This window comes from Mustela putorius, unplaced genomic scaffold (assembly GCF_011764305.1).
Source record: "Mustela putorius furo isolate JIRA1106 unplaced genomic scaffold, ASM1176430v1.1 tig00000196_pilon_pilon_pilon, whole genome shotgun sequence".
NCBI lineage: Eukaryota > Metazoa > Chordata > Mammalia > Carnivora > Mustelidae > Mustela > Mustela putorius.
In genome coordinates, this window is record NW_025421310.1 from 2372902 (window position 1) to 2397890 (window position 24989).

Below are 24989 nucleotides of genomic sequence, written 5' to 3' on the forward strand. Positions count from 1 at the left end.
TGCACAGCTGGTGTAAGTGTCCACACTGCTGCCAGTGGGTGTACCAGCGAGTGCCCAGGCAGGAGGCAGAAGCTGTACAGTAATTTGAACAGGGTAGATTTGATACATAAAGCTATTAATTACAGGGGCACATGCGTGGCTCAGACTGTTGATATTAGCTCAGGTCATGGTCTTAGGGCTGTGTGATAAAGCCCCACATCTGACTTTGTGCTCAGCCAAAAAGATTTAGAAATAGTTTTTTTTTAAATTAACTATAAGGACGCCTGGGTGGCTCAGTGAGTTAAGCATCTGCCTTTGGCTCTGGTCATGATCCCAGGGTCCTGGGATCGAGTCCCACATCAGGCTCCCTGCTCAGCGGGGAGCCTGCTTCTCCCTCTGCCTGCTGCTCCCCCTGCTTGTGTGCTCTCTAACAAATAAAATCTTAAAAATAAGTTATACAGTTGTTAACTATAACAGAGAACTAACTTAAAATTCTTCAGCTGAGAGAATGCCCAATGTAAGAATAAATTTTCGAGTGGGAGCCCTCTCCTCAAGGTTGGAGTTCAGATGTTGTTGGGGAAGATGTGTTTGCAACACACCAGGAGGCAGAGAGATTCTCTGGGTGCCCAAGCCAAGCCACAAACACCTTGATATGGTGGTGGGCCAAAGCGATAAGCAGGCGTGCAGATGACTTAAGGTGCCACTGCAGGTCCAAGGCCTACAGCATGAGGTATCTGCTGGGAGAGGCACCGGGAAGCCGCTTGCTAGCAGGGTACCTTGGGGTGCATGGTATCCATATCAGAAGGGCTGTGGTGAGGTGGCGACTGGGCCAGGCCAAGGCTCTGAGCTTGCCAAAAGAAGGTCTGCTTTGGGCAGAGTCTCCACATGTACCACTGCTGTGGTGGCAGGAAGAAGAGAAACAACTTGTGGTTCCCTCCAGTGCCCTCTACGACTGACCAAGCTCAACAACGTGCTGACTGTGGAGGAGAACTGGCTGCAGGGCCCAGCCCACCAGAGCGGACAGGCACCAGTATGAAGCAGAGAGGCGATACGCTGGTAACTGCAGTGGGCTTGGGCTGTTTTCTGATCTTTTGCTTTCACAGATAGTTGCTCTGTTTCTGTACCTGTCTTTTGGTGCTCATAAGCATTCATATATTTTTTTCAAAGATTGTATTTATTTGTGTGAGAGACAAAGAGATGGGGTGAGCGGGAGGAGGAGCAGAGGGAGAAGGACAAGCAGACTCTGTGCTGTGCAAGGAGCCGGACTCGGGGCTCGACCTCACAACCCTGAGATCATGACCTGAGCCAAAACAAGAATTCATTTGTGGGGTGCATAGCCAGGAGTGGAATTGCTGAGTAAGAGTATATATAGGTTCAGCTGTAATACATACAGGCAAGTTTTCCAAAGTCATTATTTGTTTTTTTCAATTCTTATTAATACTTTTATTGAAAAATACAATCACCATTTTATTTCATACCCCATTCATCCCTGGATGCAGGCCAGTTTTGTATTTTTGGCCACAAGGAGCACTAAACCCGTTAACAATACGTGGTTGCATTACATTTTCTGTGTGCTACTTTAAAAACTGCCACAAATTTAGTGGCTTAAAACAACATCCATTGATTAGCTCACCGTTCTGCAGCTCAGAAGTCTGGGAGGCACTGGCGGGGTTGTCTGCTCAGAGTATCACAAAGCTGAAATACAACGGCTGGGGAGGCTCTTATCTGAAGACCTTGGAGTTATCTACTTCCACACCCATTCAAGTTGTTGGCAGACTGCAAAGCCTTGTGGTGGTAGAACTGAGGTCTCTATTTCTTTGTCAGCTGTCAGCAAGGGTTTGTTCTGACCTTCCAGAGGTCACGGTGGGACTCCCTCTATCTTACAAGCCAGCAGTGGTGAATCAAATCCTTCTCAGGCTTCCGATTTTTTTTTTTTTAAGATTTTATGTCATTTATTTGAGATGGTGGTGAGGGGGGCAAGGTGGAGAGTGGCAGAGGGAGAAGCAGACTCCACTGAGCAGAGAGGCCAATGCAGGACTCCATCCCAGGACCCTGGGATCATGACCAGAGCCAAACACAGATGTTTAACTAATTGAGCCACCCAGGTACCCCATGCTTCGAGTCCTTTGGACTTCCTTTCCTGTCACCAGCCAGAAAAAACTCCATGCTTTAAAAGGGTTCACGTGGGGTAACTAAGCCTGGGTGGCTTAGTCGTTCAGTGGCACTGCCAATATTCTGACCCGTGGAAAGCAGAGATCAGGATTCTTACACAGAAACTTTCCATTATGAAAGTGAAATTTCTAAAAAATCTCAAACGTGGATGGGCACTAGTTTTCTATCTGCCTGCAAACAGAGGCAAGGAATATTCTCCTGGGCTGTCTGCACCTTCCACACCAAGACATGGGGCCCGGAAGCTTCAGGAAGGGTGGAAAGGGGCAGTTTCTGAGCAGCCACCTGGGGCCACTGAGGTCCCAGGGGTAGGGGGAGTCCTTGGCCTGTCAGCCTGCATTAGGTCACAGCTGGGGTCTCAGAGCTGGGAAGTCACCAGGCTTAGGCAGCAGATTCTAACTCGGGCCTCACGGGGTGGTGGAAGGAGGAGAAGCTTCTTTCTACTTATGCCCAGGTGGCTGTTTGGGGGAGACTGAACTGGGACAGGGGAACCTCCTGGGAACTCTGATTCACCAGTGTCCTTTGCTGCCCCCAAGAATCATAGAGGCTGAGCAGCCCCGGGGAAGGCTGGAACCAGAGTGCCGGGAACTGTGTCCAGGCCCTGGAAGCTCCCAAGCCCGCAGGATGAGGACACCTTCTCGGGCCCTTCATGGGGCTTCGGGTCGGTGGCTCTTCCTATGGATGACCAGTTGGGACTTCCAATCAAAGCCACGGCCGCAATCCCCACAGAGGTGGCGCCGCTGACCCACGTGGCCCTTGCGGTGGATGACCAGCTGTGACTTCCAGCTGAAGCTGCGCCCACAGTCCTCACACACATAGCTCCGAGGGCCTGGGAGCATGCGCCGGGGGGGCCGGGGTGTGTCCAGCTCCCGGGAACCCAGAGGCAGTTTCTGAGCACCCCCGATGCCCAGGGCCTGTGGACCCTGCCCTTCCGCATGGGTCCGGTGGTGGATGACGAAGACTGATTTCCAGTCAAAGCCTCGGCCACACAGCTCACAGGTATAAGGCTTCCTTCGCAGGGCACCGGCCTCCAGCCCTGTTCCCAGCATTGCCCTGGCAGACACAGAGGCCCCAGACGGGCCCTCCCAGGTGACAGATCCCGGGCCCTGGGGTGGCTGGGCCTCTGGGCACTGGGGTGGACCCTCGCAGTGGCTCTCACTTTCATCTCCTGGGGGAAGGAGAGGTGGCAGTCCCAGTAGCCCAGTACCCTTGACATTGGCCCACCCTCTCCCATCAGGTGTGTGGGGGTGGACAAGCTCCCACCCCAGCAGAGAACAGATGGTTCGGGTCACATGGAGAAGAACTCACCCGGGTGGAGGCTTCTTCGACCCTCTGTCCCCGTACGCAGTGCCCCAGGCTCCAACTCCACCTGTGCCTCCGGCTGGGGGGCTGGTATTCCTGCTGGGGTGAGGGACAGTCAGGTAGCAGTCATGGCCTAGGGGTGGGTGAGGGCTCTTACATATTGGCGGGCGTGGGGGCCCTGGTGGGTGACAAGGTGCCCTCAGGTAATGAGCAGGAACTCAGGTAAGCGCTGGGAGATGTACACAGGACAGGGCTGGGCAGAGTGCCCTATGGTTAGGGCTATGCAGATACTGAAGGAGGGGTGATGGCTGGTCCTCACCCAGGGAGACCACCGTGCCATACTTCTCCAGCATTGCGTCCCAGTACAGTTCCTTCTGTGACGGGTCCAGTAGCCCCCACTCCTCCTGTGGGGATACGGCCCATTACCCTTGGTACCTGTCCACCCCCCAACCTCTGCCTCGCCTGCAGTGCACTCTGCCCATGTCCCCTGGTTATGACCTTACTCATTACCTGAAGTAGCGGGCAGGCTACCTAAGGCTCTTTTGCTCGCTAAGGGTGAAGCTGAAAAGGGTGTGTGAAGGTTGGGAAATAGGGCAGAGAGGAGCTGTCCTTCAGCTCACTGGGGGGATGCTGCTAGCACCTGTTCCCCTCAGAAGCCCCATTCCATACTCTAGCCAAAGAGAGTAAAGCTGAGAACCCCTTAATGGGTTCTGGGAGAAGCTGAGGTGGGTACAGATATGACTGTCCCCACCTCCGTGCCTTGAACAGTGTGCTGCATTGAGAACAAGAGGCCTGGGGACCCAAGGGAATCCAGCCACCTCTCCCCAAGCCTCTGATTACAAAAGTAACATAGATCCTCTTTGGGGGAGCTGCTGAGGGCCGTCAGCATTCCTAGATGTGGGTGCCTAGCTTTGGGGAGGTTTAGAGCGGAGAACTCACATTAGGAATTGCAGCCAAGCATCTCCGCGCTCAGAGTGGAGTGTGGGTGGGGTGGTGGGCTGTGTCTGGCCTGCTGCCAAAGGGTGAACTCTGGTGGTTGGAGCACAACCGTGTGGTGGACCCTTGTGGACTATACCAGGGCATGCACTCCCTGCCCCTGCTTCTGCTCTCCTTGCCTCCCCAAATCCCCATCTTTGCTGGGGTGGGAAAAGTAATCCTGCCAGGCAAACGCCTGCAGGTCCAGGGACAGGGAGGAGACAGCCCCACGAAGCCACAGCCAGAATGCGGCTGGCTGGAGCTAAGCGGCTTTGGAGGGTGTGGCCTGCCCACCCAGCTTTCGGGCACTGTGCCATCAGACTGTGGAGAGAGCCCGGAGGAACTTTTCAGCCTCCAAGCACATCCCAACCAGCTCTTCCACTGGGAGAAGAGCTTAGGAGCAAAGCTGCTGGGAAAGGACAGGACCCCTGCTGTTCACACTCAGGAACCAAGCAACCAAACTCTCCAGGTAGCAGGGGCCTCCGTGGGACTTCCACGCCCAGCTGGCCGCAGCCCAGGGCTTCAAAGAAAGAAAGCCTCAAGAAAGAGGTGGCTGCAGGTTATTTCCTAGAGGAAAGCCACCTGTTGTGTGGAGGGGGAGGGGAAACCAAAAGGGAAGGCCAAATTGCTGTGTGGTGCTCAGGCTTTCTTGTCAAAGTTCACCATCTTGACCCACGTGCCCATGAGGGTTCAAGCCCCCGAGTACCAGTTTAAGACTGCTAGGTGCTGGGGTGCCTAGGTGGCTCGGTCATTAAGCGTCTGCCTTCAGCTCAAGTCAAGATCCCAGAGTCATGGGATCGAGACCTGCATTGGGTGAGCTCCCCACTCAGCAGGAAGCTAAGCCTGCTTCTCCCTCTCCCACTCCTCCTGTTCCTGTTCCCTTTCTCACTGTCTCTCTCTCTCTGTCAAATAAATAAATAAAAACCTAAAACGAAAACAAAACAACAAAAAATTTACTTAAAAAAAAAAAAAAGACTGGGGCACCTGGGTGGCTCAGTGGGTTAAAGCCTCTGCCTTCGGCTCGGGTCATGATCCCAGGGTCCTGAGATCGAGCCCCGCATCGGGCTGTCTGCTCCGCGGAGAGCCTGCTTCCTCCTCTCTCTCTGTCTGCCTGTCTCTCTGCCTACTTGTGATCTCTGTCAAATAAATAAATAAAATCTTTAAAAAAAAAAAAAAAAAAGACTGCTAAGTGCTTCAAAATCCCTGATTTCTCTGTAAATGAAGAAACCAACCCTTTCAAGTGTCAGTCGCTCTAAACCAGATTCTGTGGCCTAAGGCCCAAATTCTTCCCAATTTTAGAGAGACCACCAGCCTGTCCCTGTCCCTGAGGATCTGCAGAAGGGACCCTGATACCAACTCCATTTCTGGGCAGCAAAGAGCACAAAAGCTGCTAGCCAAGAAGCCTGAAAAACTGGCAGGGCAGAGTGGCCACCAAGGACACGCTCCTCCTTCTGGGTGCCTGTACCTTCCACCTGGGGCTGCTTACCTGAATCCTGGGGGCGTGGAAGGACGCGGAAGCTGGTTCCCGGTGTCCAGGGTGCCCCTCGTGGCACTGGGCTGGAACTGGGGGACTGGAAGATGCTGGGAAATGAGGCAGATGAGGGTCAGGGGCCGGTCATGTGAGCCATAGCAGGTGACCTGGTGTTGGTGCTGCAGCCTTGGCCTTCCTCTGCTAGGAGCCAGGAGGCTACTATGTGTGCCATTCACATGGCAGGCAGCCTGCCAGTCCTTTCCTCCTGCCTCCTGGGGAACCAGCTCTGCAGTCCTTCTGGAGTCCTCATCCCATCTGGGGACATTCACCTTCCTTTCAGGAGCCCCCCAGACCTCGCGCAGCTCCCACTCTCACCCATTTCCTGCCCATCAGCATCTGGCTCCTCCTTCACACGGCAGCTAAGCTGGGCAGACCTCTCCATCTGGGTGTCCTGGGATCCCTCCCGAGAGGTGGCCCCGAGAAGTTCCACTGTCCCTGAAGGGTGGGATCTCCCCAGGGACTCCTCTGTCTTCTGTGCTGCTGGGAACACCACTTGCTTCAGGACACGGGCTGTGATCTGAGGGGGAAGAGGAAAGTCACAAGGGCTCTCATGTGGCTCTGTCCCTCAGAGAAGCCAACGATGGCCACACTCACCCAACCCAGTAGCTGCCCAGGGTTATGCTGCAGGCCCTCCACCAGGGCTACAGCCTCCTCAGGGCTGCCTGGTCGCTGGCCCCGCACCCAGGCCTGGATCTCGGGGGGCAGTGTGCTCAGAAACTGCTCCAGCACCAGCAGCTCCAGCATCTGCTCCTTGGAGCATGCCTCCGGCCGCAGCCACTGGCGGCACAGCTCTCGAAGCCGGGCCAGGGCCTCACGGGGACCTGCCACCTCCTGGTAGCAGAATCCTCGGAAGCGCAGGCGTGCTGCCTCAGGCTCCTCCAGGATGGCCACAGCGTCCACAGAGGGCAGGCGTGGGGGACCCAATGGGGATGGCATTGTTGTACTGGGTGTCTTCTTGTAGCCAACAAGAGGGACCTGCAGGAAAGGAGGGGTCAGGGTGCGGGCTAAGAGGCCATGGCAAGGGTAGGGCGGACAGGCCCAGTTCAGGGGGCTGAGGCTGGTTGAGGAAGGGCTCTGGCCCAGGGATGCATGAGGCTGAGAACGCTCGGTGGAGGGAGGGATCACAGAAGCTGGCTGCCGACGGAAGTGAAGGCAGAAGGAAGCCTTTCGGCTGGACGCTCTGGAGGCAAGCTGTCCAATGGAGCTTCCAGGAAACTGCAGGAGACGATGAAGAGGAGGCGAAAGGAGTCAACACGATCTCCACGGTCTCACTCAGAAGCTGAGTAAAGTGACAGGCAGGAGGAGGAGGGGCAGGCAGCCAGGGACTGGGTGAGGGGGAGCAGTGACGGTGGAAAGAGGCCGCAGCAGAACACAGGGCCGTGCTGGGCTGTGGCGGAGTGTGTGTCCCAACGATCTCCAGATCTCCGGGACATGGGAACATGCTGACGAAAGTGGGCCCCCCTGCGGGGCCGGCTAGGAGGAGGAGGGACGTCTGCGTCACGGGGCGAGCCAGAGGCTGTGTGGACTCCAACACACCGCGCTCGCTGACCCCAGGGGACTGGGAACGGCTCGCGTCGCCCGAAGCAAGCGTATGACAATCACAACAAAGCAAAGCTACGAGGTGCGTGGGGTCCTCAGTGGACACTGTGTCCCGGCCGTCAAGAGGGTCTGGGATGAACTAAAGCCACTTGGGGGGCCCGTCAGACCAGCTAGACCAGGTCTGACCCCCCCGGAGAACGGCCCCCAAAAGGGAGGGGTAAGAAAAGGTCCTGCCGGAGGAGGGGGAACGCCGTTCCGGGTGGGAGGAAGGGCCCGGGCCGAGGTGGGAGATGGGGCGCGCGGGGCGCGTCGGGAGGTAAGCGGAGGTAAGCGGGCGCTCCGAAGTGTCCCCCCGAGATGCAAAGAGCCGCGGCCCTCCAGGCCCCGTCGGGGCTCACCTCCGCCGCGGCGCCGGCGCCAGAAAGCCGCCTCTGTGGAGAGGCTCCGCCCACCGCCCCTGCGCGTTGCCATGGCGACCCCGCCCTGGCCAACCACGCGCCTGCTCGGCAGGTCCTGCCCTCCCCCCCCCTTCGGACTACGTTTCCCGTGAGACTCAGCAAGCGAGAACGGGCGCGGCCTCCGCCAGCGGATGCTCATTGCCAAAGGCCTCTCACAACTGAGAAGAGCTCTGTTCCTCTCAGAGAAATGCGAAGAGTCGCAGACTGTGGGGGCCCCCTTCCCGCTCTGGCGGCCGCTCTTCCTTTGCGTCCGCGCCCTGGACTCACCAACTGCCGCGACGGACGGTACGATAGACTTCTGCGCGTGCGCACAGTAGCTCCGGCGCCTATTGGCAAGCGAGGGGGGGGTGGGAGGAGCGTGGCCTCAAGGCCGTCCTGAACTAGCGCCCCGCCTAGGCCGCGTTCTAGTCGCGAAGCAGTCCTCTTGGTGACCGCTAGAGGACACCCCCCCTCCCTGTTTCCAAGGCAACGGCCAGAGCGTCGCTGGGTCCTCCCCGGAGGCCGGAAGTGACTGCGGGAACAGTGCAGTTCGGCCGAGACTCGCCTCCAGGTGGTCCCCGGAGGAAGCAGAGGCCGGCCCTATCTGTGGACTTTCTCCGCCAACCCCGGGAAGGACTCCAGCGGGGATGGTGCTGGGGTCCTTATTCGACCTCTGCTGGGTGCCCTGCGGACATCGAGAACAAGAACCAGGGTGGACACATATTTACAGAAGATACTGTCCCATGATTTATACTCTCAGGGTTTCAGACACGTCTTCAGATGTCAGTACTGCAAAGTGAGGGACGAAGGTTTTTGTCCAGCTTATGGGACGCCGCTAACCTTTTACATGGGGTACCAGAACGAGTAAAAGTACCTTCAGTTGATCTCAGTAGCCAAGAACCACACTGTGGAAAGGGGTGCTTTGCTTTCAGAAACCAAGTATTCGGTCCTAAATTGCATATGCCTGTTTTGATTTCTTGGGATACTTAGTAATCCCTAGCTGCTAGCACTCAGTGAAGAGCAGTGGTCGTACACACTGGATGCTCTGAGCATCTGCATGGGTGGGGCCTGTCAACTCTTCCATGCATCATCAGACTGAGCTGTTTGGGTGGGGATGGGGGACTTAGATTGTTTCTCTGGAACTGTATGGATTCCCCAGAAATGTCTTTTCCACCATGGTGAGAGCTAGTGCTCTAATAGCTACTAAGCTGTCCCCAGTCACCTTTGCTTTAGGTCCCTTCTCCCAGGGGGCTGCTGCTTTACAGGCTTTCTGGAGTTATGCACTATAAGCCTGGTGGAACCTCTGCCCACTTCCCCCAGGGCCAAATCAATATTTAGCTTTCTCTAAATCAGAGATAGATCCCACATCTGCTTCTAGTTCCAGAATGCCATTGCTTCTAGTTTCACCATCCTCGTTCTTGTGGGTTCATATTTTTAAATACTCTCATCTCTGTAGCTCCAATGGGTTTCTGAACCAAGTGAAATGCATGTGTTCACACCACTATCTTGCCTCAGAGAGCTCAAGGGCACTGTTACCCTCAGCCTATTCAGGATTAAGAACTAGCCAAGAAAAGAGAAAAGAAGGAAAGGAAAGGTGGGGATGGGGGTGGGGAAGGAAGGAAGGGGGAGAGAGAGAGAGAGAGAAAGAAAAAGACTAGCCTGACAGGACAAGGCTCAGCATGACCACAGAAGTTTAGTGGAGGGCAGTGTAAGGCTCAAGATATGGGGGAAGGCAGATAATCATGGTCACTATCCCCCTAAGGCCCCAGTGTGGGCCACTGACCATTCCTACGCACTGGGAGGGGCGAGTTTGAGAAGGGTAGAGGAAGTGAGGCATAGCAGGGGCCAAGCACACAAGTGGGAAGGACCTCAATAAGTGGGGAGGAGATTGGTGAGGAGATGGCTCAGGACATCAGACCCAGCTCAAGGGGTCATGAGAGCTCCAGGAGCTCCAGTCCAAGATGAAGAAAAGGTTGCATATGACTTGAGCCACGTGCTGCTTGACATCTGCCTTTGCCTCTGAATCCCATGGGCTCCCAAGAGCTATCAAAGTGGGGGGTTGTCTGCATTTCACAGCTGTGCAGACTGAGAATGGCACCCTCATGATGCCATTCTAAAGGAAGATGGGGGTGAGGCCAGAGTGTATACCAGATCAGAGGAGAAAGGATGAGTCCAGGAGGGGTGAACAGTGGCTCAGAGGCCTGTGGGGTACCCAGGAGGTGCCACAGAGGACCTGAATCTAAGGGTCTTTGGGAGTGGGTTCAGCAAGAATCCTCTCTCTGCAGGAGTTTTGAGGTTCTAGAATAAAAGGTCTGGCAATGCTGGGAGGAGACAAGTGAGTATGAGAGAACAATTTGTGTGGTCATAGTATATGACACATAGCTGCCAAGTCTTGGGAGATGGTGGGACTAGACAATCCACCAAACTGGAGACAGTGTTTCTGGCCAGTCTTGGTAACCCCAGCCTAGATTCCCTGGCCTGGATCCACAAAGACTCATATCGAGATAGAAGTCCTGTTTGGGGCCACCCCATGCTATCCTCCCTACTAGATCTCCTGGGCTGACCCCACACTTCTGGCTACCAAGGGAGTAACAGATATCACAGATACCCAGTCGACCTCAGACAGGCTACATACCTACCCTTTCACTCTCAGAATGACATGGTCAAAGCCAAGTGTCTGCAGCTCTGTCACAACACAGTGATGGCATGTATGCAGTCTGCTAAGATGAAACAGGCATCAGACTGTTACCGTGCACACGTTTGACAAACTTTTATCAGGAAGCCTCTCAGGACTGTGATGTTAAACCCTCTGACCCAGGACCTGGAGGCTGGGTGGGGAGGCTGAGGCTGTAGACTTTCACAGTGCCCTGCAAGGATTTACACAATGTGCGTCCATTCAACTTCCAATTTTGGGTCTTCTTTTGTTCCCAAGTAAAGAGACCACTACCACCCTTGGGTTTGAGGACTGAGGTGAGGATGGGCCCTGGTCTGCTGAGGGCCACAGGGAGAAACCTGGGCCCCACCCCACCCATCCAACTCAGTGTCCCAGGATGGGAGGGTGCACACACACATGGCCTTAGGTGACAGCAAATCCTCTTTCAAACTCAGGGAAGTGAACAGGTGGGCACTTGCCCACCAGACCCTGCAGAAACAAGTAGTCCCATCTGGTCTCTTCCAAACCTGTTGTTGTAATCACCTCTTGTCGGGGCAATGGGGACACACAGGGTCCTGTAGCGGTGCCTTTGGTGACAACGGGACATGGCCATTGCTGAGGCTGCCATGAGAAACTGAATAAAAGAACATGGCTCAAGAGCCACCACCTTGATGTCTGTCTTCCTCTGCCCACCCAGGGGACTGCAACCTCTACTTGCCCCACCCACTGGGAGACTGCCATGTGCATGCAACCAGGCCTGACATCACCCAGCTCTCACACCAACAGACCAGAGCACGGGTGCCAGAGCATGGGGGCAGAGTGGTGAGATGTGTGGATACTGGGCCTGTGGCCCGGATTCAAGTGCTGGCTCTGCTGTGTACAACTCATCCCCTCTCTCTGCCTCAATTTCCTCATCTGTAAGGTGGGGATACCAGCCACAGTAGCCTGGCAGGTACTACTCAGTGTAGTACAGGTACTGTGAGTGTAGCCTCACAGGCCTGGCAACTGGCACGCGTTGGCACTAATCAAGATCCTGCCGTCAGGATGCTGCAAATAGCTTCTGTAGGCCTGACTCTCTCTCTCACCTCTTTGTCCCAGAGGTGGAAGATAGGACCTAGACCCAAGGTCAACCCCAGACCCCCACATGAGCTCCTGTCCACTGAGTCTACTTCCAGGAGATCTGGAGGAAGGAGACCTTGGAGGACTATCCTGAGGGTTGGCCTGGTGGCCAGTTTGTGCATGGGCAGGGGAAATGTCGAGGGCTGCTTCCCCAGCATTCCAGCTCTCCCCCGCCTCACCTGAGCACCCACAGTCATAATGGGCATGAAACAGCACTGACTCCCAAGTCTCTGCACTACTGAAGTCCCAGCATCGGAATGGGGGAACGATCCCCCAGATATTTCTGCAGCTGGAGTGAGCCGTGGCTGAAATGGCAAACATCATCACACGTGCAGACGGAACCACAGTGCACATACGGGTCTCCTCCAAAATGTGGATACGGAGGGAACACAGCTGTGTTACGACAAGCCAGGGAAGGCTGGAGCTGTGAACTCAGGCTTCAGCAGGCTTTGAGACTGTGGCTAGACGGGAGGCAGGAGTAGGCCCGGCTTCCCTCCCCAGTGAGCCCTCTGATGAGGCCACCGAAGAAGGCCTGGCCTGAGGGCAGAGGCCTGCCCCATGCCGGGGTCTTCGCACAGGTTTCTCTCCTGTGTGGATCCTCTGGTGGTGGAAGAGGGCCGGGCGTTCGCGGAAGGCGCGGCCACAGTGCGAGCACACGAAGGGCTTCTCGCCCGTGTGGATGCGTCGGTGGCTGAGCAACACTGCGCCCTTGGCGAAAGCCTTCCCGCAGTCCCCGCAGCGGAAGGGCCGCTCGCCCGTGTGCAGCAGCTGATGCTGCGTGAGGTTAGAGCTATGACTGAAGGCGCGGCCGCACTGTGCACAGGCGAAGGGCTTCTCGCCCGTGTGCACACGCTGGTGCTTGAAGAGAGAAGAACCCTGGCTGAAGGCGGCCCCACAAAGGGCACAGGTGTAAGGCTTCTCCCCCGTGTGCGTGCGCTCATGCTGAATCAGGTGTGAGTTGCGGCAGAAACGGCGGCCACACTGGGCGCATGCGTACGGCCGCCCACCTGCGTGGATCTTGCGGTGCTGGCTGAGGTTGGAGCCATGGCTGAAGGCCTTGCCACACTCGCCGCACCGAAAAGACTTCTCGGCGGTGTGTATGCGCTGGTGCCTCACCAGCGAGGAGCTGTGCCGGAAGGCCTTGCCGCAGGCCGGGCACGCATATGGCGTCTCCCCACTGTGGATGCGCTGGTGCTGCGTCAGGTGTGAGGTCTGGCTGAAGGCCTTGCCGCACTGCGTACACTCGTAGGGCCGCTCACCGGTGTGCGTGCGCAGGTGCTTGAGCAGGTCGGAGCTCTTCACGAACACCTTGTTGCACGCCCTGCATTCGAAAGGCTTCTCCCCAGGGAGGAGGCCAGGGCCCATGTGGAGGGCCTTGCCCAGCTGATCCCAGGCTGGGGGCTCCTGGGCAGCAGGGTGTCCATGAGACTTGTGGCCAGCGGGACTCTTTCCTCCTTCCCCAGAGGTGAGACCAGCCTCAAATTCTGGAATTTTGGAGAAACCTCTCCGAGATGCCTCCCGCCCACATGCCCTTAGCTGCTTGCCTGGCATGGGGCGGGTCACAAGGGCCTTCTCCTTAGGTGGGCAGTCCTCAGCTGGCCTCAGTGGGGAGGTCAGGCGCAGACTGACACTGGCCTCCCCACTGCCAGGACCTAGCAGGAGCTGTTCCCAATAGATTACAGACACCCCTGTGGGTTTTTTCTCCTGAGAGGGGGAAGTGCCCTGCCAGCCCTCCAGGCTCTTCCCGTGCTCACAGATGCCAGTGAAGGGGAGGACCCTTGTAGATGCTGAAGGGGAGCCATCATGGAAGGACCCTGGCAGCTCTGCTTCTGCTGGAACAACCCTGTCGTATGCCAGATGACGGGAACCTAAAGGCACAGAAATGGCAGATCCTGGGTCACCCTGGCCAAGAGGGGATTACTGGGCCAGGCCTAGTGTTCAGGCAAAGGGGATGCCAAGGATGGGGAGAGGAGCAGTAGCCAGACACCAGTGTATGTCATTCCCTCTGGCCCCGGGAACTCCTCAAGCTTGCTTTTCCTCCTTACACTAATGGCTACCTGATGCTACAGGCTTTACTCACAAACTCATTTCCCCAGGCCTCTCCCCTGGCATGGTCAACTCCATGAGAGCAGGACCAGGAACATCCTGGGAAAGGCTGCACCCAGTGCCTGGAGTGGGCTGCTCTGGGAGCTCCCCTTTAATGGGCAAGCCAAGACCAGAGCCTCCAAGAGGGGGTGATGATAGAAGGAGAACGGGAGGGAGTCAGGTGGGAGGCAGGAGATGATTAGAGTGTCCAGGAGGGCAGGGAAAGGGAGACAGAAGCCTGGCCATTGGTGGGCCCAAGTTCACACTCTCCGAGTCCCCACTCACCAGGGCTGGGCTTCCTAGGAGCATTCCTGACTGGTGTCACAACTGTCCCACTGAGAACCCAGGGCTCCTCGCCACGCTCAAGCTGAATGACCACCCGTGGTCGTGAGGCAGAGAGTCCTGTGAGAAAAGACAAGCAAATGAAGGGCCAAGCCCAGCACAATGGGTAATAGGAGGCAGGACTTTATGGGACACAGATGGTGTCATCTGGGCAACAAAGAAAACCACACCACAGGGCAGGACTCACAGGAAAAGAGCAATGGTTCCTGTGAGAAGAACTGGGTTGGCAGTAGCAGATGAAAGGGGTTTAGCCTGGACACAGAGGTGCCACACTGGGACAGGGACACTCGGCCAGCTGGTGTGAGGCTGCTCGTAAGCCAACGGGAGATGCGGGGTTAGTGCTGGCAACAGCTGAGCTTCCCATGGAAAACCCAGGGCCTTACCCAGTGAGGCCACAAGTGCGAAGTTCTCTAGCATCACGTGGCAGTACAAGGCCTTCTGGGCTGCATCCAGGAGCTCCCACTCCTCCTGGGAGAAGTACACGGCCACATCCTCAAAGGCCATCAGGCCCTACAACAGTGGGAAGGGGAAGATGGACACAATCTAAGCTATGGCTCTATGACCCAGGACCCACCTCCCCGGCCGAATGGCTACCTTTCCCATGTCCCTCAGAGGCTTACCTTCCTCACCCTGACCCCCTCCTCCCCCGGGCTCTGCAACTGTGCCGATTAAACTTCCCTCCTCTCCCCTAAACCCTACCTGTCTAGAGCATAGATGCTTTCTTGGCCTCCACACTGGTCACTTACACAAGGCAGCCAGAGCAAACTCACGGCATTCAGATGGCTGCCACCCCAAAGGCAGGCCCAGGTGCCCCTGTGCTCCAGCCTTTGCACAAACTGACCCTCCCGGACATGCCCTTAGCTCTTCTTTAAGTAGCGATTGTACAAGTCCCAACTATGGGCCCGCCGGGACAAGCCCATGCCTGGAGGGATGCCGTCTTCTGTAGAACGCGCCTGACATCCCAGGGCTGCTCCTCCAGCTTGAAGACTGACTGGCTGATCCCCTCCAGTCACTACAGGAGGGGCCCAGGGATCCGGTGCCACACAGGAAGCCCGTTTCCTCCCTCCATTACTAAGCACACCCTACCCCTCCATTTCCTTGGCCAAAAACCCTGCCTTCAGCCACTTGCCAGAATTCCTCCCAGAGCCCCAGGGTCTACCGACCTGTCTTCATCTCCCTGGAGAGCTACCCATCCCTGGCTGAGTCCATGAGATTCCTTCCTCCTAAATGGGATTCCCAGGCCCTGCCTTGGCTCGGAATATCAGGACCATGTCCTTGGACATCTGCAGTTTCGGGTCCAGGTGATGATACCTCTGCTCTGGGACATACTCTTAAACCTGCTTTCTCCTCAGATTCCTGTTTCTGATACAGCAGTTCTGTTCTTCCGGGTGTTCAGGCCAAAAACCCTGGGACTGTGCTCCGCTGGGGCCACTCGCTCCCCTGCCGCACCTGAGACGTCGATCTATCCCGAACCCACCACGTTTCCTATCTCCATCGGCCCAGTGCGCAGCAGGCGGCGACTCCGGCCAACTACTGTGGCACTGCCTGCCCCCTGCGCTCTGCCACCCCGGTCTGCGTCTTTTCTCCGCCAAGCACACGCGGCGACACTTTAAAAGCCCTAACTTGAAGCATGTCCGGTCTCCGTCGAACCCTCCACGGTCCCCGACGCCAGCTCCTCAGCCTGCCATTTCTGTCGGGGGCTCACGTCAGAAGCCCAGCTCCGGGAGCACCCGGGCTCAGTCTTCCCTCCCGGCTTTTGCACGTGCGGCGCCCTCCGCCTGCAACTTCCTTCCACCCTCACCCCCTTGGCCGCCAGGACCGGGGATCTCACACGTGCACGCCCCCCCATGGCCTGAACGCCGGGGCCTGGGACGAACCGAGACGGGAGACAAAACGTCCCGATGGGGCCCCTCCCTGAGTCGGGACTCGGGTCCCTCCAGGAGCGACCTAGGCGGGTGGCTGGGGGCCGGGGGAGGGAGTCCGACGCCTCTTCGACTCACCTGCGCCGGGTCTGTCAGCGCCGCGGTCGCCATCAGAGCCTGCACTTGGGGACGCGCAGAAAGCGACGGACAACGCGAACGTCCCGGTTCCGGGCCTCAGTCTCCCCCGTCCGTCCAGGGCACAGACGCCCCGGAGCCCAGGACGCCGCCTCCCCTGCCGCCCCGGGGTCGGAGAACATGTGACGCGGGCCACCGCCCCACAGCCCCGCGGGGCGGCCCAGGCTATACCCGGAGAAACCGAGGTTCGGGGGGCGCGATGGCCGCCCGCGCCCACGCCGTGCGCCCAGCGCCTCTCCGCTCGTGCCCTCGTCACAGCCCTCACCTCGGGTCTCCACCCCTCCTGGAACCCCGCCCGGGCCCGTCGCGCTCGGGTCCCCAACACCGGTGTGGCCCCGCGCCCCGCTGCAAAGTGACAGACCCCGGACGCCGGAAGTCCAGCCCCCGCAAACCCTCATTGGCCCAATGCGCGCTGCGGATGCACGTGCGCCGCCTTCTGGGAAGCGTAGTTCCCGTCCACTCTGCGGCCGGGCGGGCGTCGCCCTTCCGGATCTCCGCGCAGCATGCTGGGAAATGGAGTCCGCGCGGTTCGGTGGGTAGTCGGCGTCCTGGGACCCGACCCGGCACCCGAGCTTCCCCGAGGCTAAGCCCTGCACGCGCGGAAGCGGGAACCGCTGAGGTGCCAGGAGGCGACCCCAGCCCGGGGCTTTAAGGACAAAGCCCAGTGGGAGGGGCGGGCCAGAAGGGGTGGCGCTGGGGCAGCGAGCCCGGGAATGCGACCCCAGCTTCACCTCCGGAGGCTTGTGCTTCATTTGGCCTCTCTGTGGCCTGTGAAGGGTTAACACCAGTTTTGCAGCCCCTGCACCAAAGGGTGCAAGCCCCCAGCCTCAATTACTTCCATACATACATGCACGCATGCATGTATACAGACAGACAGACAGACAGACGTGGTACAGTAACGTTACCCAGCGCCTGGTTGCCCACTTTTGTAAGGAGATACGGAATTCATCTTCGTCAAGCTCATTCATTCTTTCTGCCTTCCTTACTCTCTTTCTCCCTCCTTATATATGCATCTGTCTCAGCCATAACTGTTTTTCGAATGTAAATCCTCGAAATGCAAGAGATCCCATCAATTTTGGAATATTCGTTTGTTAAGTATTGTTCACTTTGAAAGAATTTAAGGAAATCTAACATCTTAAACTCATGATTTAATCAAAAGCTTTGAGGCATTAACATTTCAAGCACTGTTTGAATGTTTGGAGACATTTAATTTCTTAAAACCTTATTTTAAAATTATCCCTGTAGGGGCGCCTGGGTGGCTAAGTGGGTTAAAGCCTCTGCTTTCGGCTCAGGTCATGATCCCAGGGTCTTGGGATCGAGCCCCGAATCAGGCTCTCTGCTTGGCGGGGAGCCTGCTTCTTCCTCTCTCTCTGCCTGCCTCTCTGCCTACTTGTGATCTCTGTCTGTCAAATAAATAAATAAAATCTTAAAAAAAAAAATAAAATTATCCCTGTAATGTTGTAATTACTTAGACTAGAGGAATCCTGATTGCCTAATATTTAAAGATATGCTTATTGTTTGATAAATTCATAATTTAATGAATTGGAAATGAAATAAAAATGGCAACATCCTCTGTACACAAAATAGTTCCATATCCTTGGCTCGGATCTCCCCTGAACAAGCTGGGTGGGGATTGGGGCTGTTATCTGGTGCCGGTGGTTGGACCCCAAACAACCTGGTGGGACCTCTGTGAATCCCCGTGTATACCTGTAAAACAGATAATAGTAGACACTTGCATTCTGCGGAATTGTGCTGAGCACCAGTTCTTTCCTTGGCTGGGCTGAGCCTACTGATAAGCCCACTGAAGGCACTCTTCATTTCTACTGGTGTTGTTTCCTTCAAGCCTTCACTTTTGACCTTTCCATAGTTTCCATCTCTCCACTTACATTATCCATCTATTCCTGCATTTTGTCTTTTTCCACTAGAGCCCTTAACATCTTTCTTAATTATTGTTATTTTACATCCTGATAGTTCCAACCTCAGTGTCCTATGTGATTGTCATTGTGATGATTGCTTTGTGTGTCCTCAGATTTTCTTTTTTTCTTGCCTTTTGACATGCCTTGTCAGTTGCTGCTGAAAGCCAGACATATGTTTGGTAACAGGAAGTAAGGTAAACAGGAGGTTCGTGTGAGGATTTATGGTAGGAGTAGGGCTGAACTTGCTTGCTGTAGTTATGGACGCCAGAGACTTCAGATTCCTCCCGTACACTAGTTTTCGTCTCTTCTCCAAACTTTGTGCTCTGGTGAGTATTCTTCACAGAGAGTCTCTGTCCTGCATCTCCGTTAGCTGTAACCCAGTGTTGTTACACTGCAGCTCCATTGATGCCGTGTCAGGTGTGCGAGGGCAGGAGCATACTATATCTTCCAGTGAAATCTCAGTCTTCGGTGGGACTGAGTCTCAGGAGCACATCTCTACCGCTGTAGTTTCTTTTACTTCCTGACCCCAACTGCCTACCCTGGCTGCGGCATTCTCAGTGTATTTCCCTGAAACCCTAGCACCTGTTGACTATGACCTCTCACTTAGGTGAGAGAAGAAGGCTAGAGCGACCTGGAATGGGAGCAGTGTCCTTCACCCAGCTGGAAAGAGCTCTAGCAGCTTTACTCCTGGTAGTATATGTCTTTGTAGGGAAAAGGCTCTGTGTATATTTCATAATGGTCATGTTTCTGGTCATATGACAACTCCTCTTCCTCTGCTCCATGCTAACAACCGAAAAACAGAGAAATGCCAGTTAACTGAGTGCATGTTGGACACAACCAGGATGGAGTCCATGGAGTCAGGGCCAAGGGGACAGGAATTAGGTTGACTGCGTGCCTCCACATCCTAGACTGGGGGACCCCGTGCAGGTGTGAGTACAGACTGACATGGTAGGCCTCTTGCTCACTTATCTGTTTGGGGGATTTGGTACAGCCTTAGCCTCTGCTGACAAGGGAGCACCATGTTGGGAGCAGGTCTAGGTGGTGGGTATACCTGGACTGCAACCCCTTGGAGGGAACACATTGCTGTCATCAAATAGCACATTAACAAGACATTTCAAAGACATGTGGCCAAGTCAGGACACATTAAGGGGGGTCTGGTGTTAAAGGACCTAGGAGAAAGAGATGAAGGCTGAGGGGAAAGGATGAGACATGAGGCCACGGAAGTTGGGCACAGCAAGGGGCTGGGTATTAGGAGAGAAAAGGAGAGTGGAAGGACATTCCGGAGTGTCTACTGTTTGAAAAGACACAACAACAAGCCCAAATGGAGTAATTTGTCCCCATCAAGATGGCAAACTAAGACAATTGAACCAATGTGCCAAAGTAAGAGAATATGAATAAGTTCCTTAATATATATGCAAGCTCCCTGTCCCCACACCCCAATACACTAAATAAAAGTTTTCTAGGGGGCGCCTGGGTGGCTCAGTGGGTTAAGCCGCTTCCTTCGGCTCAGGTCATGATCTCAGGGTCCTGGGATCGAGTCCCGCATCGGGCTCTCTGCTCAGAAGGGAGCCTGCTTCCTCCTCTCTCTCTCTGCCTGCCTCTCTGCCTACTTGTAATCTCTCTCTGTCAAATAAATAAATGAATCTTTAAAAAAAAAAAAGTTTTCTAGGGAGCCTGGGGAAGCTCTGTCCGTTAAACACCTTACTCTTAATCTCGGCTCAAGTCATGATCTCAGTGTCCTGGGATCAAGCCCCACATTGGGCTACCTTTCCCACTCTTCCGCCCTCTCTCCCTCTCTCTCCCAAATAAATACATAAAATCCCCCCCCCCCAAAAAAAAAAACGCAACATGGAAGAATAGGAGTCTGAGCTTAGGCCCAAGCTAGGTCAGGCTGACCTGAGTTTGCAGCTCGGTTCCTCTGACTATAACCTGCATGACCTTGGGCCCTGATGTCCCATGATTTTGGTTTCTTCACATCTCAAGTACTGGACTGAGATTGCACAGCTTGTGGTTTTGGGGAGTATCAACATTCAGCCCCTGGCCCAGGCAGCTTTGCATTAATGTTGGGCACCTCCATGACTTATGGAAAACACTTCACCTGTCTTGGGCCACACCATTAACAGTGTTATAGCCCTACACACGTGGGAGCCAGAAAGTGCCTCTAGCCACCAGCGTCCTCTCCCACTCCATCCCAGTTCAGAGGGTTCCATTCTTTTATATATATATATATATATATATATATATATATATATATATATATATATTTCATTTATTTGACAGATGGAGATCACAAGTAGGCAGAGAGGCAGGCAGAGAGAGAGAGAGAGAGGAAAGGAAGCAGGCTCCCCACTGAGCAGAGAGCCCAATGGTGGCTCGATCCCAGGACCCTGGGATCATGACCTGAGCTGAAGGCAGAGGCTTTAACCCACTGAGCCACCCAGGCACCCGGAGGGTTCCATTCTTGACTGCTGCAGGAACCAGAATGTCACCTCCTCCTGCCCTACCTTTCATCTCTCAGGGAAGCTGGCTGCTAGTGTGCACGGTTATGAGGAAGCTGGTACCTCGGGCAATACCTCAGGTGGCCAGCCTCGGCATGTAGGATAGGGAGAGGGAGTGGCCCAAGTGCCCAGAGCAAATCACCTGGCACCTGGGACCTCCTGGTTTAACCACATGGCAATGGAATGGTGACATTTACACGGAGCTGTCTAATAACAAAACCAAAGCAACTTAACGAGTTCGATGTGTCTTGTTCAAGGGAAAACCATCCGTGGATTCTGCGTGTCTAGCGTCTCAGAGTACTGGAGCATTCTTTTAAAGGGATTGGGGACCCCAATGAATGAATGAACTTTATCATGGCCTACCTTGTTTGAGCTACTGTTTTTAGCTTTTCGCATATGTTCACTCATTTACAGCTCATGACCCCTGTGAGGCGGGTGCTGTTGCTGCTGTGTTTGTACCTGTCCCAGGACAGCATAGGAGGAATAGTGTGGCTGGACACCAGCTTGCTCTGCAGTTCTTATACTTCACTGGTGCCCTCTCCCACTTACTCTCCATGATGATAAATCATCATAATAAAGCCACTGACCAGGTTGGGTGGATTTGAGGGTCTTTGGAAGGAGAGGAAATATCCTTAGGTGGTGGCAGTGGAAGGAACTTAAGCACGTGACCAGAGTTTCTGGTGCCTAAGCCAGCCTCCCCATTGACACCAAATCACTATAGCCCTGCTGCTGAACCCCAGTCTGCAGGTGCCTGCTCTGAAGCAGGAACAAAGGGAGGCAACCTTGTCACGGTGACCGCCTAATCAGGTGCCAGGGCTTTAGGAACCAGGAGTGTTATGGAGAGTGAGATGGAAAACATAAGAAGCCTTGGTTATTTTCAGCAGCACACTGAAAGTACAGCAGAGCAAAGTGTTATTAAAGTACATTCCAAGGGAGAAGCAGGCCAGTCAAGGGAGACAATGGCCCCAGAAACTCCAGGGTGTGGGCTTTGTAGCAATTTTTTAAAAAGATCTGATTTTATTTATTTATTTTAAAGATTTTATTTATTTATCAGAGAGGGGGCGGAGAGAGAGCACAAGCAGACAGAATGGCAGGCAGAGGCAGAGGGAGAAGCAGGCTCCCTGCCGAGCAAGGAGCCTGACGTGGGACTCGATCCCAGGACGCTGGGATCATGACCCGAGCCGAAGGCAGCTGCTTAACCAACTGAGCCACCCAGGCGTCCCTTATTTATTTATTTGATACAGAGAGAGAGAGGTCACAACTAGGCAGAGAAGCAGGCAGAGAGAGAAAGAGGAAGTAGGCTCCCTGCTGAGCAGAGAGCCCGATGTGGGGCTCCATACCAGGACCCTGCGATCATGACCTGAGCTGAAGGCAGAGGCTTAACCCACTGAGCCACCCAGGTGCCCGTACAACAATTTTTTTTGTGGTGGATTCTAGGGTCGTCTCATTTGAGTGACAGGCCTGGATTATATAATAACCAGCCAACTAAGCCTGTCCTTTCCTGCATTCAAAATGCCTACATGGGGGTGCCTAGGTAGCTCTTTTCTCTAAATAAATAAATGAATAAAATCTTAACAACAACGCCCTCAAGCCTACAAATGCGTGCACCCTAGGAGATCTCAACAGGATTTCTGTTCTAGAGACACAGGTCACATAAGGACAAACAGCTGCTTTTGCACAAGGGCAATCAGCACACCACACTTAACTCTTCCTCTTCTGGGTTGTAACCACAGACAAACTGCTGGATAGGTGGGAGGGGGCGGGCCCTGGGCAGGCCTGGGTTGCAGTGGGGTACCTGGTCAGGACACCTAAGGTCCATCCTCCCATTGCTCATGCCTAACCTCTAGCAGGAGCTGTGGATTTCCTGGCTTGAGACCGTCAGGCAGTATTGAAGTTTTCCTTCTGGTCCCTGAGGAGGCCACATTTGGACTCAGAGTCAGGTATAACCCCCCGGCACGGTGCTAGGCCCTGCTGAGTACACCGAGGGACCTGAAGGCGTTTTCCTTGCCAGGCAGGAATTTATTTATTTATTTATTTTAAAAAATATTTATTTATTTGACAGACAGAGACCACAAGTAGGCAGAGAGAGAGAGGAGGAAGCAGGCACCCCGTGGAGCAGAGAGCCCAATGGGGGCTTGATTCCAGGACCCTGGGATCATAACCTGAGCTAAAGGCAGAAGCTTTAACCCACTGAGTCACCCAGGCGCTCCCTGGCAGGAATTTAAAATCACATTACTTCATCTTACAACACAGGATAATTAGAAGAGTTTGCCTTCACTAAATATTGAATTCTGTAGTTCTACGTGGACTGGTGCAGCCGGCCCTTGAGCTGTGGCAGACCCTCACTGCCCTGTGACGGTCAACAGACACCTACCCTACAGCTCAGCTATTCTTTGAGGGATTTAGCCATGGAAATGAAAGCCCATGACCACAAAATCCTAGTACGTGAGGGGCACCTCTGTAGAGCGTGTGAATCTTGAACTTGGGGTCAGGAATTTAAGCCTACATTGTGTATAGAGATTGTTTAAATAAAGAATCTTTTTAAAAATTTCTTTTAAAAATCCTGGTACATAAATATTCATAGCACCTTTATCCATAACAGCTAAAAGTTGGAGACAGCTCTGATGGATAACAACTGGTGAGTGGAATAAACACGTAGTAGTACAGTAGTATCTCCTACAATGAGGTACAACTCAGTAAGGGATGACACAATGGTATGTTACCACACGGATCCATCTCCCAAAATTCTGGTGAGTGAAAGAACACACAAAACAGTCCATACAGTACAGATTATCCCCTTCATATGACGTGCTAGAAAAGACAACCCTAACCGATAGTGGCAGAAAGCAAGTCCTCAGTAGTGGCCTGACACTTGGGTTGGAGGAGATGGAGTTGGAAATTAACGAAAAGTAAACTTTAGATGTGATGAGAACATTCAGTATTTTAAGTGTGGCCATTTCATATGTATATGCATTTAAAAAACTCACCTATACATTTAAAAGAGCATTTTGGGGCATCAGGCTGGCTTAGACAGTAGAGCATCTGAATCTTGATCTCCAGGTTGTGAATTTGAGCCCCACGCTGGGTGTAGAGATTACTTTTAAGAATTAGGAGCGGGCGCCTGGGTGGCTCGGTGGGTTAAGCCGCTGCCTTCGGCTCGGGTCATGATTTCAGGGTCCTGGGATCGAGTCCCGCATCGGGCTCTCTGCTCAGCAGGGAGCCTGCTTCCTCTTCTCTCTCTCTCTGCCTGCCTCTCTGCCTACTTGTGATCTCTCTCTGTCAAATAAATAAATAAATATATATATATTTTTTAAGATTTTATTTATTTATTTGACAGGCAGAGATCACAAGTAGGCAGAGAGGCAGGCAGAGAGAGAGGAAGAAGCAGGCTCCCCGTTGAGCAGAGAGCCCGACGCGGGGCTCGATCCCAGGACCCTGGGATCACGACCCGAGCCAAAGGCAGCGGCTTTAACCCACTGAGCCACCCAGGTGCCCCAATAAATAATTTTTAAAAAATTAAAAAAAAAAAAAAAAGAATTACACTCAGGTCATGGTCTCAGGGTCCTGGGATCGAGCCCCGCATCAGACTCTTTGCTTGGCAGGGAGCCTGCTTCCCTTCCTCCTCTCTCTCTCTCTCTCTCTGCCTGTCTGTCTGCTTGTGATCTCTGTCAAATAAATAAATAAAAATTAAAAAAAAAAAGAATTAGGAGCATTTGGGGCACCTGGGTGGCTCCGTCCATTAAGCATCCAACTCTTTTTTTTTTTTTAAAGATTTTATTGGGGGGGCGCCTGGGTGGCTCAGTGGGTTAAGCCGCTGCCTTCAGCTCAGGTCATGATCTCAGGGTCCTGGGATCGAGCCTCGCATCGGGCTCTCTGCTCAGCAGGGAGCCTGCTTCCTCCTCTCTCTCTCTGCCTGCCTCTATGCCTACTCGTGATCTCTCTCTGTCAAATAAATAAATAAAATCTTTAAAAAAAAAAAAAGATTTTATTGGGGCGCCTGGGTGGCTCAGTGGTTTGGGCTGCTGCCTTCCGCTCGGGTCATGATCTCAGGGTCCTGGGATCGAGCCCCGCATCGGGCTCTCTGCTCTGCTGGAAGCCTGCTTCCCTCTCTCTCTCTCTCTCTGCCTGCCTCTCTGCCTACTTGTGATCTCTGTCTGTCAAATAAATAAATAAAATCTTTAAGAAAAATAAAATAAAATGGGACGCCTGGGTGGCTCAGTTGGTTAAGCAGCTGCCTTCGGCTCAGGTCATGATCCCAGCGTCCTGGGATCGAGTCCCACATCGGGCTCCTTGCTCCGCAGGGAGCCTGCTTCTCCCTCTGACTCTGCCTTCCACTCTGTCTGCCTGTGCTCGCTCTCGCTCGCTCTCTCTCTGACAAATAAATAAA

The 24989-nt window shown here is 54.2% G+C and overlaps 2 protein-coding genes and 1 long non-coding RNA gene across 9 annotated transcripts in view; 1 reads left to right on the forward strand and 2 right to left on the reverse strand.

Moving 5' to 3' along the window:
* Positions 1-1393: 1393 nt before the first annotated feature.
* Positions 1394-10554, reverse strand: ZNF446 (zinc finger protein 446). 6 transcript variants are annotated; one of them, XM_045077346.1, is made up of 6 exons: positions 8221-10554; positions 6551-6931; positions 6272-6473; positions 5912-6006; positions 3457-3549; positions 1394-3316 (listed from the first exon to the last, which is right to left on the reverse strand). In XM_045077346.1, exons 2-6 carry the CDS (start codon positions 6890-6892, stop codon positions 2687-2689), a joined length of 1362 nt encoding a protein of 453 aa, XP_044933281.1. In that variant the 5' UTR covers positions 6893-6931; positions 8221-10554; the 3' UTR covers positions 1394-2686. The 6 variants fall into 6 exon arrangements, with proteins under 6 accessions (XP_044933281.1, XP_044933282.1, XP_044933280.1 ...); XM_045077347.1 differs by having other exon boundaries at positions 8110-10554; XM_045077345.1 differs by lacking the exon at positions 8221-10554 and adding an exon at positions 7894-8011.
* On the forward strand, positions 7477-11257 carry LOC123391246. Its single transcript, XR_006605876.1, has 2 exons — positions 7477-7577; positions 8006-11257. It is a non-coding gene; the product is annotated as an uncharacterized LOC123391246 (long non-coding RNA).
* Positions 10688-24989, reverse strand: part of LOC101690947 (zinc finger protein 324A) — a 38671-nt gene continuing 24369 nt past the window's right edge. Inside the window, exons 1-4 of one of the 2 annotated variants that reach the window (XM_004780457.3) lie at positions 16132-16588; positions 14515-14641; positions 14075-14191; positions 10688-13572 (exon numbers count right to left, since the gene is read on the reverse strand). In XM_004780457.3, coding sequence (XP_004780514.1) covers positions 12137-13572; positions 14075-14191; positions 14515-14641; positions 16132-16164 — 1713 coding nt within the window. In that variant the 5' untranslated portion in view covers positions 16165-16588 and the 3' untranslated portion in view covers positions 10688-12136. Of the gene's footprint in view, positions 13573-14074; positions 14192-14514; positions 14642-16131; positions 16589-24989 lie in introns of those variants that run through there. The other variant, XM_004780458.3, reaches the window with a different exon arrangement.